Below are 16705 nucleotides of genomic sequence, written 5' to 3'. Positions count from 1 at the left end.
ACATTATCCGTCATACACTTTGAGTGTATTAAAACAATAGGCAATATTAATTGCTGCATTCAATATATTAGTTTTAATATTGGGGAAAATATCTTACATTTTAAAAACACCGTCAGGCCATTGACCAGCTAGGTAGCATTTAACTGGACCAGGTAAAGAAAATCAATCCCTGTATAGGTTAGCTATCAATGGTATCGATTGCGCCATACGTCATACTTTAGTAACTTATTCACGCATGGTGTGTAACCAATTGACTTTATGTTGTGATCATTTAATATCGTGGTTTCGAACACAGAGAGCACTGAACCAGTTCACCTGGAAACGATCGATTTAGATGTCCGACTAGTACTACGGTGAATTGAGATGAGAGAAAAAACATATCAATATCAACTGGACTTTATAGCTCTATAATTTGAACTTTAAAATCTACTTGTATTAAAACACACGACATTGGGATTTTACAATGTGTTCAGTATTATAAAGCATGATCATGATATTATGCACTAGTGTGTGTTTCCCGGGCCCGGTCATGTTATTTTAGATATAGGCCTACATGTATTTTATTTATAAAATGCTGAATATTTTGCAATGGTGTCATCTTGTATAATTATGATCCACCTGTTTTTGGCCCTTTTAATTAATAGAAGCTCGATTATTCTCATTTGATGTTTGATTTATTTGAGGTCATTAATCATAATTTATGACAATGATATTTGCAAAATAGAACATGAGACTATTATACCTGACACGGGTCGAGTGGTTTGAGTGGCTCGCTTCCTATCTCTTCAGGTATAATAGTCTCAGATAGAACACCGTTTGTAACTATACCATTTTAACACCACAGAATGTATATTCGTACTTTTTTGATGGTATATATATCGAACAGACAATTATATAGTTATGTGACCTCTGTGTCGAAAGCGCCACCTAACTCTACTATATAGTTATGTGATAGTATAGAATTTCTAGTATTTGAGCGTGCACGTATTATCTAGAATCTATTGTTTAGCGTGCGGGTTTTAGATAATGCATTGCTTAGCGTGCAGGTTTATATAATTTGGGCTATGAAGGGTAGTTCGCGAAAATAATGCACGGGAGAAGAATACATAACGATGAATAGAAACGGGCACTAGAAGTGTATGCATTAATAATCACGTTTCAATTAATTAACCTTGTTTGATGCGTATTCCTATTGCTACCGTCAGGATACTGGCTGTCTCTCTGGTCACAGCTCACAAAAAACCATATGCCTATGAATATTCGTCAGACCATTAAAGTTATATTATAACATTTCTTTAAAAATAGAATAGTATTCATTTTCAATAAAATGTTAGCATTATAACTGTCATATATGTCCTCTTTTAATTTTGAGCCGAACAAGTGAGGTAAAGCAAAGAAAATTGAATTTACTACTAGCGCCAATGCATATTACTCCGGCGGTTGTAATATGGTACGATCCTCTGGCGTGTGGGTGTGTGTGGGTGGTGGTGTCCCGCACACCGTGTACGTAGGGGTGTGTTGACATCGCATACGCGTTCGACTAATATTTCTATCGTAATAATAAAACGACGGTTCCGGCGGTTTATTCATAATCTCAGATTTTGACAAAACTACAGCACCTAAAGTCTTGATTTTTGCAGAGAATCTTTGTTTACTAAAGTACATTACAATCGGATAAAAACCTGAATTTAAAAAATATTTGAGGGCGTTTTCCTCGGCAAATGTTATAATATGGCTTTAAGTTAATGTATCATCTCTTTTACAAGCCATCCCAGCAAACACAAAACGTTTAGAAAACGTTTTCTCTAAGTTCTAGTTTGGTCTTTTACGTCTTCGTCTTCCAAAACGTTTTAAAAACGTTTTAAAAACGTTTTGACTTTGTTAAAATAATGTTCGTTTTACCATGACGTTCAGAAAACGTTTTAAAACGTGACAAAATATTTCGATTTTTTACGTTATTTTGCCACGTTCATAATACGTTATTTCCAGAACGTTTTCCGAACGTTTTGTATAACCTCAATTAAATGTCTTTCTAAAGCGTTTAATTATTATTTCATATTATCAAAATGTTTTAACACGTACTCTGGTTTAAGGCACTGTATAGGCGTAAATCCTTAGGGGACAGGGGAGACACGTCCCCATACACTTTGGGATATCAAATGTCACCCCACCCCGTTTTCGGCAAACACTTCCCTGCATGGTCTATAGTATATTTACTCTAAAAATACAGGCAAAAGGCCTATTCGGTATTATACCTTGATTTTGGATGAAATAGTTTAGAATTGAAAAGTTTTCTGGCGCTCCACCAGGTAAAAGCAATTTGTGTATGTCTTACCCCGGATATCTGGTACGTCAGCAATTAACAGAAAGGAAAAAGAGGGGCTATCATGTCAGGAGACTGAGGAAAAGGACGGAAAGGATTGAAGAAAGTAAAAAAAGACAAGATACACATGACAAAGCCGACTTAATATTAATTAAATCAACAGGGATTAAATAATTCCTTGAATTCTTATGACAATCACCCCCCCGACAACTCAAAGAAAAAAAGTGAAAGAAAAATTCCTTGTTCTTTATAGATTGCCCTAAACGCATTGATTTGGTATAAAATAGTGTAAAATTGCATATTTTTGCGCACTTCGTGGGAAATGAACCCAAATGTGTATCAACTTTCACTTCAAAATGTTCGCCTGCTGTGCGCGCATAAATCCCAGCAATTGTGAAGCCAATGATGTCTGTATATTGTTGATGAATACAAGTTTAACTGTTTAATTCTTTATATATGTGCATCAATCAGGAAACATGCACCTAATTTGGCAAGTGTTTCACGCAGTCCTTTTATTATAACAATCTCATCATCACAGCACGGTTCAATTATATGCATTCGACAACATCACTTCTCGGACGTTGATCTCAATTTGTAGAGTTAAGCTTTTGCACCCAACATTTTAAAGTCAGCCTAAGCTAGCATAAGCTGCTGGTTAATGAGGAACTGTGTCTTAGAGATTGTGATGTATGACCCGGGTGTTTGACTTGCTTGAGATCTTTAAGTGTGACCTATATAAAAGTTTTATGGTTTTGTGAATCGTCTGGCAACCCAAAATTCAAACCTGGAATGTGAAAAATTATACGTTTTCACATGTACATGATCGTTTATGCTGGCATGCTGTTCTAAGGAATATATACATCAAGTTGCTCATCAAAAGGAATTATTTGCATCTGTTTCGTTCAGTTCTACCAAACAAAGGTAAGATTGTATTTTATTGTTACTATATTTGCATTAAACATGATAAAGCGTGTATGTTTTTAGTCAATTTAATCAGTGAAGTACAATGAGTAACTACATACATGACATATGGCATCCACAATGACGGTTGATGTAATTTGAATTCGAGGAAAGTCTTTAAATGCTGAGGAGTTAAACTTAATAAGATGTTTTTAATAGGATATTGTGTTTCTAATTATTTACCATTCTTGACTTAAAAGTATGTTGTAAGATTTGATGATATTCATGGTTTAATTCCGTATTCCGTACTACTAAATAAAATACTAAGTATGTTCGTGATGCATTCGTATAGCTGGCCTATTCGTCGTGATTGAGCGCTTTATAATTGCAACCTCAAAATTGAAAAAGATCGGCGATGTTGTCAGAATTGAAAGGCCGTGCCTACAATTAATTATTTGATTGAAATTCAAGGTGGTTTATTGACTTGAGTTTTGTCATGTTTGTCAAATTATTATACCTATTTCATAAGTCTGATCTATCTGACATAATGTGTTAGATGAGTATTAGATTAGCATGACACTCATCGACACTCGATCATCAGATCGTCGGACAACTTAGTATACCCGATTTAATTACAAGTAATATTATTATTCTCAGCTATATCATATATATTTACACAGACAAATTCCTGAAAGTAGTAAGAGAAGTCATCAAGTATAAAAATAGAACACGTGAGAAGTAACATTAATAATTACAAGTGCAAAAAGAGTGGCCGTTGTTGCCCAATATGTAAGCAACATGTGATTAAGGGAGTATTTAGCGCCCAAAACTTCACAATTTGAATAATTGCTTTAAAGTCAACCAGAAGGGTTTACTGGAAATCCATTGAAATGATTATCGTATTGCCGGTAATTGCACCCAGAGGTGTATTTTGTGCACCCAGAACTTCACCTGTACCACCTCAGTCTTGACCTATGTTCTGGGTTAGTCACAAACTCCAAGTCCATGGTTATTAACCATGGACTTGGATAAAGACAACAGATGGTATGACCTCATAAATCATATATTACCCAGAGAAGTTCAAGTACGCTAATTTTAGCCCTAAACAATGGAATGTTGCAATATTTATGAAATGATTGCAAATGAATAATGATGTATATTGATTGCTTGGAAGTGGACCACATCTGTTTTTATTTTTAGTTTAAAATTAGGTTTGTGTTGCCTGAAAGCACTGAATTAAAATGGGACGTCTGAATTGCGCTTCTGTCTGAAAAAAATCAAAGAGGTCGATGACCAGGACGATTCTGTAGGCCTATGTATGCATGCATATGAGTTCAAAATGATTAAAAACAACTAGTAGAATTTTTTAGCTGTAAATTAAGACCAAAATCAAGTTCATGTAGCCCCTGTAGTCATTAATTTATTCAAGTTACACATGCGAAACGCCCTGTTCCCATAGACTTTATATGTGCTCCTCTTCCCTATCCTTCCCTCACAACTTTCGATCAACCACACATCTCCAGTAGTTGAAAAGCTACTAGTATATTGTTCATATTTACAGGGTTGTTAGTGGTGTTTTAGCTTTCAAATGTGACCAAAACAAAATATGACATTTTATCAAATATGATCACAATTTAAAAATACATAACCCCACCACCCTGTTTGGGTGGCGACTGGGAAAACGAATGGCCATTAGTATTAGATTAAAATAGGTGGGGGAGAGGGGGATGGCAGGACGTCAAGGTGTAAACCGATGGCTCACAGGGAGAGAGAAGGTGTATCACCCTTAAAATAGAAATCCATGAGTATTCATTCAGAGAAAGTTCCACGTATGGAACTTGAAAAACTAAGAGCAAAACGTATCCGTTTGCGGTTTGACACTTGAAGAGAAGATAGGAAACATTTAGATTTTGTATGTGTTGTTGTTCTTCTTAAGCGATGAAATTCGACACAGATGACAGACACATGTCTATCTTCATGACTTTGCTACATTGCCTTTAGTTATGGTAAAAATGAAGTTTTGTTTTAATTTTAAAGTATTCAAAAGCAACATTCTGCATGTTTTGTGGGACCTGAGAGCACATCATACACCATATTGCATTCTGATTTTAAATACGAGGAATTTCCTAGCCTATATCAAATAATTTTATTAAAAGATGTGTTTTGATATTTAACAGTCCTCGAAGTAAATCTAATGATATGTAGGCCCTACTTACCAATGCTTAAAGTATATAGCTGGGAGGTAAAACCGTCCATCAAATTTTGACATTTCGTATTGAAGACAGATTATTTCCTCCAAAAGAAAAGACTTTTTTTCAAATGATGGACGACTTTTCCTCCCATCAGCTACATACACTTCAAGTATTATCATTAAATTTATAAAACTTACTTCGAGGACTGTTAAATTTTTAATAATTTGTCATAAAATTTGTATTATATCGAAATTTCAACAACAACAAAACAAAATCAAAATTATTTGATATCATAGAAGGCCATTCCTCGTATTCATATTGCAATTTGATGTCCCACAAAAATACTGTGCAAATGTTGTCCCGATCTCTTAATGTAATTTATATTATTATTATGAGAATGACTGCCATGTTTTGGAAATTATTGGAGATTTTTACACGCACATGCCCATAAATTAAATATGACCACTATAATAATTAGTAAATCTATTTTTTGTTGTTGGATGAAACCGGCCACGGAATACCGATATCGAAGAAACCTCTTAACCAGGTTAACATGATTCACTTATCAAATCAGCATGATTAAATCTAAAAATGTGTAATATTTCGCGCACTTGGCCCATCTTGTTATGTAGGCCTACACGGCTATATTCTAGGTGTATGTTTATGAAATCATTTATTATGCTTTTGTTGTTATTACAGATGGGAGAGTACGCGGTGGTTATTTTCGTGGACGAATCTACCGTTGATGTGATATCTTCATCGTGGATTGAAGGAGGAGGAAGACATGAAGAAGGAGAGGCAAGTTAATTATAACAATAATTTGCGATAATACGGATTTATAATTTCAGCGACATTTTCAATGCGGATTCTTCAAACCGGTCAAATATCGTTGAGCTGATAACGACAAAGAGAAAGGGAAACAGATAAAATATAGTGCCGTAGACCCTTGTACAAATTTCTCTACTGTTTTTCTTATTATTTTTTATTATATACAGGAGAATTATTGCTACTGGCCAACCCACAACCCAGCTTACAAGGCAAGAAAGCACGACATTCCTGATGAGGAGCGGTGGGGCAGATGCAAGATCAGGGTGATTAAACTGACCAGTAAGTTAAACATCGATAGATCGTGAAAGAATCTCTACTTTTTAATATGATATACCACTTGTATTATTAAATTAAATTAAATTAAATTATTAAATTGGTATTATTTTCCGACGTCTTATATATAGCAAGCATGTCTTTCTGCCGTAGACAAATTAATCGTAAGAACGAAGTTCAAAAAAGGTCTTAAATCTAACCTGAAACCTGAAATCAGAACAAATTGCACTATATTTTGCTCAACATTATTTGTTCAATACTTTTACGCCTTTTAGGCCTTAATATTATACATATATGAAAAAAAGTACGAGTGGTCCTATTGTCCTATGCTGTCTTGTATGTGATGATCTTTTTTCATACACAGAAGATTATATGAAAGCAAAGAATTGTGCGAGGAAGGCGGAGGAAACTTCAAATCTGGAAACAGACGATGAAGGCACGATGCAACGAAAAAAACGCCGTCCTGCCAAACTTGATTCAGGCAGTGATGCTGGCGCTGATGGTGAGGAAACTGATCATAGTGAAGACATTTAAAGCAAATCTAATAGTAACGAATCATAAATTTGTATATTTGGAAAGGGTCAGCTAGGGCTGTTTCTTTGAAAATTATGGCATGGGCCAGGCCAGGGCCCAGACTCTTATTATAACATATTTGTAACGTGAATGCTTCTTATAACATGTTTGCAATTTCCAGATCATTGAAGAAGGCAAAGCTAACCGCACGGTATATCCGAGTATCTGATATAATCACCATTGTAAATATGTTCATGTTTTTTATATATAGATAGTGACTCTGAGCCAGATACCACCAAGCAAAAACTACGTCGTAGTCCAAGAAAACAGTCCATGCAGAAAGTGAGCCTACCCAAACCCCCTCAAGTACATGTAGGTCTACCACGATCCAGGGATCCAACTCCATCCCCAAACCAGTCTCCAAATCCTCCAACCTGCCAACAACTCCTCGTCACCACGATCCTCAGCTGGCTTCAACAAGCACTATGAGATCAACACCAACCACTCCAGGTTTTCGGAGAGTGACTACTTCAGAGTGTAAGTCTATTTTACATTTATTTTAAGTTTTCTCCATCAAAATAACCCCTCCCTCATTGCTTTTTTGAGCTACTCATATTGCTTCAATGAGCTAGCCATTAAAAGTGAAAATAATAGCATGATAACAGGCCTCACGAAGTAGATTTGATCGATACTTCTGTAAAAACAGAACATAATTATTATATAGTGTTATATACACAATTCTCATTATTCTTCCTCTTCGTAGTTTTCCTCCTCTTCTAGCTATATAGGGGCATATATTAATTTTAATTAATTTAATGTTAATATTTTTATGTTAATATTGTTATATTTTGTTGCATTATATTTTTGCAGCTAGTTTCCAAGTCAGTGTGCTTCTGAAACTACAGAAACTTGAGGAAGCACAGGACGAACAACTTACATTGTTGCGCACCCTTATTAACAGGCAGCCAGAGAGAGGTGAGGCACACGAGGCAGAGGAAGATCCTCTTGAAAAACCGTTGCAAACGGTAGAGGAGTTTAAGGATGTTTCCGAAAGACTTGAGACACAACTATTCCGGAAGAAAATGGTAAGTTCGTTGTGAAAAAAGTATATAGGTGTCGTTCAGGCCAATACTTTTCACGTTATAAATATGTATAATATTCAGGAAATGAATGTTATTCTATTTTCCATATAATGTAAATTTATTATCTTTCCCTATATTTATATAGAGTATTATTAATTGCAAGTGGAAGTTAGCCTGCTGTACTTAAATATTGCTTTAGAAGTATGAAAGTGCACAATCTAACATGTATCCGCCATTTGTCGCGGATGAACAGGCCAATATTGCTGCAAGTAACACAAAATAGAGCTACATACATAAATTTTACATTATATTTCCAAAATGAGACAATAATTATAATCATGATCATTTATAAATAGGCCATAATTCAAAATATGTTTGACATATTGCACTTGCAATGAAAATCACAGTAACTTTATTCAGTTGTGTGCCAAAGTATCACAAGATACTGAATCATCAACAACGGCAACATCATAAACGATATTGACTTCCAAATTCCATGCGATAATGCATTAAAAATATTTAGCTTTGATTCACATGTCTTTATTCCAGATACGACACCTCAGTCTTGTTGGAGGACATGATCTCAACGAAACCATCAGGAGGGTGATGAGGAAGCTGGGAACGAACAATTTGTGGTCCTCCTACAGTGTATTAGGGAGAAAGGGCAAGCTGAGCATTAAAGATAGCCCTTTCTACAAAGTTATCGTCAGTAAGTTTCATAAGCCCAAGATATAATCTATGATTAACATAATATGTCAAATCATGTAGGCCTTCCCTTTATTTCACAGTATGTTTCCAAACATTGGGTGAGAAAACAGATCCATAAGCTTCCATAGAGCTAAGATCGGCTAAGCCTAAAACAGAATGCATATAATTTGTCATGCTGTCTGAACCAATCATAGTGGGTGTAAAATTAAAATATGGATATTTAAATCGGACCCCTAAATCGGACGTCTGTTTCAATTAGTTTTTGTTATTTTAGATTATATTGTATACTTTATTCATAAACTTATCAAATAAAAATATTTCCCCTAAGACCACAGACCGCACGTATGGTAACACGTCGACATGTAGGCTTTTGGGAAATCCTAATATTGAGATACAGACCGTTTATTTTGATAAAGGAGTTTAATTTAATACTGAACTCATATCATTTCCACCTTTCTATAGAAGCTTGCATGAAGAATCATCCTCAAGCTAAGGAGGTTGGGATAGAGAAGGGACTTGGAGATTATCTGAAAAGAACACCAAATCTTCCAGGTGGAAGAAAGTATAAAGTAAGTTCAAATATCATTGCTGAAATGCCAAATTCATTTATTTAATTCATGTAGGCCTAAAACAATGTCTAGGGGTTATAATATAAGCACTCATTCTAGACACCACCTTGTCCTCTATTTGTAAACACGTTTAAATGCTAAACATGTTTATGAATTAAATATGTCTTGTGTTTAGATATTAAACATATGATGTTTTGAAATTTGACATTGGTGTTTAGGTTTTAAACGTATTTACAAATTGAAAAAAAAAAAAAGTGTTCAATCTCTAGACACTGTTTTTGCAGTGTATTACTATATGTTTCTGTATCTGAATATCAAAAAGTGCATAAATATTGTTCGTTGAATGTAAAATGAAAAAATAACGCATATCGAACAGCTCATTTTCTTAAAATAATGTTTAAAAAAATAATAAAGCATAGCACAAAGCTATTTTACCAAATGTATCTGAGACATACTTTTTGGCCTTACATTTCACATACCTACGTGATGTTTCTTTCTCTATGGGGCATTTTTGTTTATTTTCACTTCTCTTAGGTTTTAGGGGCACCATGCCCCTCCCCACACACACGCATTATGATTTCGTTATGGTTTATACAGAACTTGAAAATTACTCAGAATTAATGATACTGATAATATAAATAAGTTGTCTGGATATCTAAGGGTGACCATAACCTGATAGAATTTTTTATTCATAGAATTTCTTATGCCTATTTATATATATTTTGTCAGGGCTGCTATTTTAGTGAGCTGATATATTTAAGGGGAATCGGGTTTCAGTTCAATTTTAAAAATGATGTTTCCCAAAATGATGATCATGCTTATAAATAGATTGTTTTCCATTTTATCATCTATAGAAAGCTGGGAATGTGGATGTAGCGGTACCTGTAGGGGAATTGGAGGATGATGAGCGCGGCGAAAATGAACGTGTACCCCAACAGGAAGAGGAAGAACAAGACTAGGGGACACATTGAAACTGAAGACCACAGACACTGTACTGGTAAACATGCTAGTTTTATACAACATTGTCGGACAAGGTGCTCACTGTCTATTGAAGTATATATATTCCATAAATATAAGGTTTAAGTTTAAAATAACTGTGATTATATATCAGACTTTTATTTTAAAACATTTCTCATGTCTTAAGCATGTTAAGATGTTTTTGTTTCTGTACTTATAGCTTTTAACTTTTCCTATCCGATATACGCTGGCGAAGTGACGTCCTAATCGGATTAACTACCATAGCAATAGATTAATACAATTTGAATAGATCGCTCTGCACTACAGCAGGTTGCACTCATCACCTGTCTTCAATCATATAATAGATTGAATACAATACCGCTCTTTGTAACAGACTAATCTTACAGGTGCAAGTGATTAGCATTTCTTTGACATATATGGTTCAATGCATCGGTACCGCATGGACGTTGTAGGCCTACTACGGGGATACAGTCAACATTTTATTCATCTATTGCTATGGTAGTTAATTCGATTAACTACGTCACTTCACCAGTGTACATGTATAATCACACTAGTATTCGCTGAGTGCGTTTCCACAATCGCTGATTATTAAGCCTTTTTGAAGTATGGCGGGCACAAAAGAGGGAGTACTTTGATTTGGGTAATCTTTTGTACATGCTGAAAGAAAGCATACACAAGATTAGGCCACCCAAATAAAAGTACACCATCTCCATTTGTGCCCGTCATACTTCAAAAAGCCTTATTGTTGCAGCGTCGAGGTCCGTTCAAACTACGCCGCAATGCAGTGCGATGCGGTATCGATATATCGATTACTTTTTGCCTCAACTCAACGCTACTCGTCGCATTTCCAAGTTAAAATATATTGAACTTCATTGCAATATCGTAAGTATTCTGGAGTGCGGCACCGCACCGCAATTGCGGCGTAATATGAACGGCCCTTTGGTCAAAGTTGCATTAAAGGCCATATGCTTGCGACTTGACGCTCGAGGGAGATGCTATAATCTGAGCCCGAATTAAAAGACTAATTTGCGTCTGACATCCTGCCAACCAGACCGAAAATGTCGTACCGGTACTCGGACTTTTAAATTCTGCCTCAGATTATAGCGACTTATCGATTATAGTAACTACCGTGATTTTAATTTGCTGTATAAAACTTTTGACGAGAGCATACTTCCGCGATGTTCACAATGCGCCTCCGATCCGAAGCGTAGGCCTACTATGTGTGTTTTACACGCCGTATGTGTTGTTATTTCTGTCGCCATACTCGCAAGTTGCGCCTTGTCAACATCGCGCAAGTACGCTCTTGTCAACGGTTTACAGTTAATCGCTCTGCCCATCAGCAACGGAAGTGATGATATTATTTGTATGTTGCGTAAACAATGTAAATTAGTGGTTTTTACGTAGTATTTGGGGACACTAGTAAAGAGGTAATAATTCAATTTGAGGAGTTTTCACACAACACTTCAATTGAACTTTATTTTATCTTTGAGACTAGACTGTGCGTATTCAAATTATTTGATGTGTTTAATGACATTAAGGGATCTGGAATGAGCGTTTCGACAGTATTTTTTTGTGAGGAATGAGAGCACATCAGACATATCGAATTGCATTCTGAATACGAAGAATGTCTTTCTGATATCAAATAATTTTCATTTTTTAAATTAACAGTATAATACAAATTTTATGACAAATTATTAAAATTTGATATTTTTCACATTTTTTTTATCAACAGTCCTCGAAGTAAATGTTATAAATCTAATGATATATTCTTAAAGTGTATGTAGCTGGGAGGAAAAGCCGACGATCAATTGAATATTTTGACTTTCCATATTGAAGATATGGAATTTTTCCCAAAAAGACCTATTTTTTGTGTGTGTTTGGGAAAAAAATCCATATCTCCAATACGAAAGGTCAAAATTGTCTAAATTGATCGTCGGCTTTTTATCCTAAATAAATACACTTTAAGTATAAAACATAAAATTTATAAAGTTAACTGCAAGTACTGTTAATTTCAAAAATTTAAATTTTTAATCATTTCACATAAAATGTGTATTACATTGCGAATTTAAAAAAAATCAAAATTATTTGATATCAGAAGGACATTCTTCGTATTCAGAATGCAATTCGATATGTCTGATGTGCTCTCATATGTCCCACAATAAATTTTGTCCAAACGTTCATACCCCATCCCTTAAAGGAACAACCAAAAAAGATCGACGTTTTTGGGAGTGGGTTTCTAATCTCAATGACGTTTGTAAAAATATTTCTTTTAAGAAGATAATTTTCAACATTTGTGGATTTACGTTTCTGGCAGGGAGGGAGATGATGGCCGAAAACGAAAGTAGTTTCGTTTATAGGAATAATTTGCTCGTTAATGCTTTGGGTACCGGTAGTTCCTAGCACTCTGTACTCTGATACCTGTATGATGATTTTCCACTGCGCTCGCTGCTCGCTCCGCTCGCTGTTCGAGAGGCGTCGCGGTTTGAGAACGGGGCTGGTTCCATAAGGGAAATGCAGACTTATCACCTTTATAGGCCTACATTTAATCAATTTAGGTAATGAGCCGTGAAAAGGCTCATGAACTGTACATTTGCCAATATTATGCCTAAAATAAATGCATAAATGTTCATGGTACTTTTATTTCACAGAATTCTGCCTTAAAACTTGGTCAATCAAAATACGTGTTGTTAATTCCGTCGCCATATATTCGTTGTGAGTTGTGACTTGTCAACATCGCGCAAATACGTTCTTGTCATAGTGTCAAACCGGACCACGTTACTTTGCATAAATGCTAATTAAATTAGAGAGCGGCTAGACATTATAACTCATTACGAACACAGTAGGCCTATGGCAAAATTCTACAAAATTAAAGTAAACCATGAACAATAATTATGACTTAATTTTAGCAAAGTGTTGGCAAAAGTTACGAGCACTTTCAAGTCTAGTCATCATCAACTCACTAAGAAATAATTGTCATCTCAGGAGAACCCGACCTCTTAGATCTTGAACCTCTTGGGGGCCATTTTCGATGGTCTTGGAACCATATTTGGTTCTTTAGAAAACGTCTAAGGGTTCTCCTGAGAAGACAACTTTAGAATCTTTTTAGAACCTTTATTTCTTAGAGTGTTAACTGCGCTTTGTACGTGAGAGTAATCAATTAAGTTTGTCGAATTTAACTGAAGACCGAATTGAAAACATTAGTTTGCGTCTGACGTCAGGGCAAAGGCGCGGTGTGATTGGTTGCTGACCTGCGCAGAACGGCATTTTTGGTCTGGTTGACAGGACATTATACGCAAACTAGTCTTTTGAATATTATTCTGTCTTCAATTATAAATAGTAACTTATATATATTTGAGGGTTTTCATGTATATAAATCATGTTTTAAAACTTTTTATCCTATAAATGTACAATAATCGGGTTTCATGAGTATTCCATCCATGCATATGTATTAAACAATAATTATTATAAATCGAGTAATAGAGTGTATATAAACAGTCATCAATGGTCATGACAATAGTTGACTCGATACATGGTAACACAAGTTCCACATGTTCCATGGGGTGATTTTGCATAGCATGTTTGTATAAAATTAATTTATGTTTCAGCAGTATTTTCAACGAAAATGAATGAAGAATAATATTCATACACAGGAATAAAGTTTAATGAATCACACATCAAATCAACATTAATTGTCTTGTGTGATTTATTATGTGTCGTGTAAGTCGTAAGTATCACTAATTTGCCAAACTAATTTGTTTCATGAATTTTGTATTGGCCTAATTTGATAATATTTGATATTTGTTTTGGACTTTTAACTAATAAAACATAGCACGTTTTCTAAACGTCACTAAAACGTCAAGAAAACGTTCTAAAACGTAGTAGAAACGTAACATACGTTTTCTGGTGGTGAGTAATGCATCCTCCAATACGTTTTTTACGTTGCTATAACGTTTTCAGGTCGTTTTGGACGTTTCTGCAACGTTCTTAGTACGTTAGTTGCGTGCTAGAACGTCCAATACGTTTTCTAGGTCCTGGATACGTCTTGGGTAACGGAAAGATAGGCCTTAAAAACGTCTTTTACGTTGTGAAAACGTTTTTAGAACGTCTTTAATAACGTTTTTAAAACGTCAAAACCCTCCACAAAATTACGTTTTAAAAACGTTTTATCAAAACGTCTAGAAAACGTCAACGGTACGTTCTCACAACGTTCAGAAAACGTTTTTTGGTTAGCTGGGATAAAACAAGTATACGCGCCTAGTATCAACGTCCTTGTTATCGAATGTGTGGTTTGTACTGTTGAGATGTGAGTATACAGCCGAGTCTCCACAACCGGATGCGCTTGCTCTTCTATGCTGATACATGCGCTTGGCCAGCGGTTGCTTGGTTTCCCCTATATACAAGTCCTTGCACCCATTGTCAGTACATGGGACTCGTTTTTGCCTCAGTGTGTTGTTGGGCTTAAAGGAGACGGGGATTTGGTAAGTGATCAGTTCACCATTACTTTGGATACTGACAAGGCAATCCAGAAACGCGAGTTTTCCGTCCTCGGGTTCCTCCTGCGTAAACTTGATGTGTTGGTTGACGTTGTTGATGTGCGCAAAAATGGAACAAGCTGATCTTCCTTGATCTTTACCCAGGTATCATCCACGTAACGGTACCAATGCGATGGCGCTGTACCAGTATACGACTCCAAGGCTCGGCGTTCAAAGCGTTCCATAAATAAGTTCACAACTATCGGAGAAACCGGGGAACCCATGGCACAGCCATGGCGTTGTCTTTAGAAGTTCCCATTGTACACAAAATATGTAGTGTTCAAACAAAGTTCTGACAATGAACACACTTGATCAGGATTAAGCTTTGTTCTTTCGCTTATCGTGTTATCGTTGATCAGAAACTCCTTCACAACATCAACGGCTTCATCCGGTGGAACACATGTGAAGAGGGCAGACACGTCGTATGATGTAATAGTCTCCCCTGCTTCCAACTGAATGTCCTTGATTTTATCAACAAAGTCTTTGGAATTAATGATGTGGTGTTGCGACTTACCGACCAATGGACCGATTATGTATGTTTGGCAACATTGTATGTAACACAGTCTATGCTGCTTACGATCGGTCGTAAGGGGGCGTGCTGTTTGTGGATCTTAGCCCGTAGAATTTAGGAACCGACTCCCCGGGTATAATTTGTAATACAAGGGTCTGTCAATAACCTCCGATTTCTCAAGCTGCTGTAGACAATCGATCACTTTCTTTTTACATCCACTTGTGGTGTCTCTTTTGAGGAGTTCATAGGTCTTAGAATCACTCAATAATTCACTCACTTTCTTGTCATAATCAACCTTGTCCAACACAATGGTACACCTCCTTTGTCAGCTGGTAAGATAAAGATGTCCTTATCCTTTGCAAGCGAATTAAGGCGATATAATACCCTGATTTTCATCAGTAACCATCTTCTTTTTTTTGTTGTTGCAAATTTATGAAGTATATAAATATGTTCATCATCTCATGTCCTGAACTTATAAAATATCTCTACATACAAAGTGGTTTTAAACCATTTTAGAAAATCATTTTAGCCCTATATATTTTTTTGTTTACTGTATCCTGGTAACTGAGATATGTGTTTCATAACAAACCATAATTTATTCTATTGAACATGTCCAAGTAGAATACATGAATAGAATACATTAAATCCTTTGTTATACTATCTATAGAAATGTACTCACTGATTATAACACTGAATAAATTAAATAGGCCTAATCTCTTCCACATAGACAATTTAATACTACACCATGTATGTATCTTCTATAATATGTTGTTAGGAAAAGAGATTAAAAAAGGCTATAAGGTCATCAAATGTCAGGTTATAGGTCAATTGGTTCAGGTCAAATTCAGGCATCAATTTTGAATACATGTGATAGTCTGTGATATCATACATGTCATAATGAGGCATCAATTTTGATATTTTGTCTGTTACTGGATATATAATGGAAATGTGTGAGGTGGATATACTAAAATACCTTGGGATGTAAATGGTGAGTACAATTTAGATTGCCTAGTTGAGTTGGATTGGGCAAATAAATATAAAATAGTTACCAAAATCACAAAAATGAAGCTTACGGAAAACTACCTAATATGGTGGTATAGGTGACAAAAATACAATCTTTTTCAACATTGCTGTAGTGTGGTTGTGGTAACCTGTTACCTATGGCTTAATTAAGTTTCAGTGACATAGTGTCGCAAGTTCAAAATACAAAACAAAATATAGCTCAAAATTGAAATTGGATTATTCCCACTTGGTCCAATCCCATTTGGTCCAATCCCACTTAGTCCAATCCCATTT

At 35.5% G+C, this 16705-nt stretch overlaps 1 protein-coding gene across 1 annotated transcript; it reads left to right on the top strand.

Annotated features, from left to right (window-relative positions):
* The first annotated feature begins 3364 nt into the window (after positions 1-3364).
* LOC140163882 (uncharacterized) lies at positions 3365-10347 on the top strand. Its single transcript, XM_072187196.1, has 10 exons — positions 3365-3376; positions 6115-6213; positions 6411-6522; positions 6881-7018; positions 7301-7371; positions 7422-7566; positions 7900-8114; positions 8661-8820; positions 9282-9388; positions 10243-10347. The coding sequence occupies exons 1-10, from the start codon at positions 3365-3367 to the stop codon at positions 10345-10347; spliced, it is 1164 nt and encodes a 387-aa protein (XP_072043297.1).
* The last annotated feature ends 6358 nt before the right edge of the window (positions 10348-16705 follow it).

This window comes from Amphiura filiformis, chromosome 11 (assembly GCF_039555335.1).
Source record: "Amphiura filiformis chromosome 11, Afil_fr2py, whole genome shotgun sequence".
Classification (NCBI taxonomy): domain Eukaryota; kingdom Metazoa; phylum Echinodermata; class Ophiuroidea; order Amphilepidida; family Amphiuridae; genus Amphiura; species Amphiura filiformis.
The sequence above is the reverse complement of the archived record's forward strand: the minus strand, read 5'-3'. Positions and strand labels throughout refer to the sequence as shown.

Excerpts from the sequence above, each read along its gene's own strand:
- LOC140163882 (XM_072187196.1), top strand. Across the intron at positions 7,372-7,421 it reads GAAAACAGTCCATGCAGAAA|GGATCCAACTCCATCCCCAA; the intron begins GTGAGCCTACCC and ends ACCACGATCCAG. Across the intron at positions 7,567-7,899 it reads GAGAGTGACTACTTCAGAGT|CTAGTTTCCAAGTCAGTGTG; the intron begins GTAAGTCTATTT and ends ATATTTTTGCAG.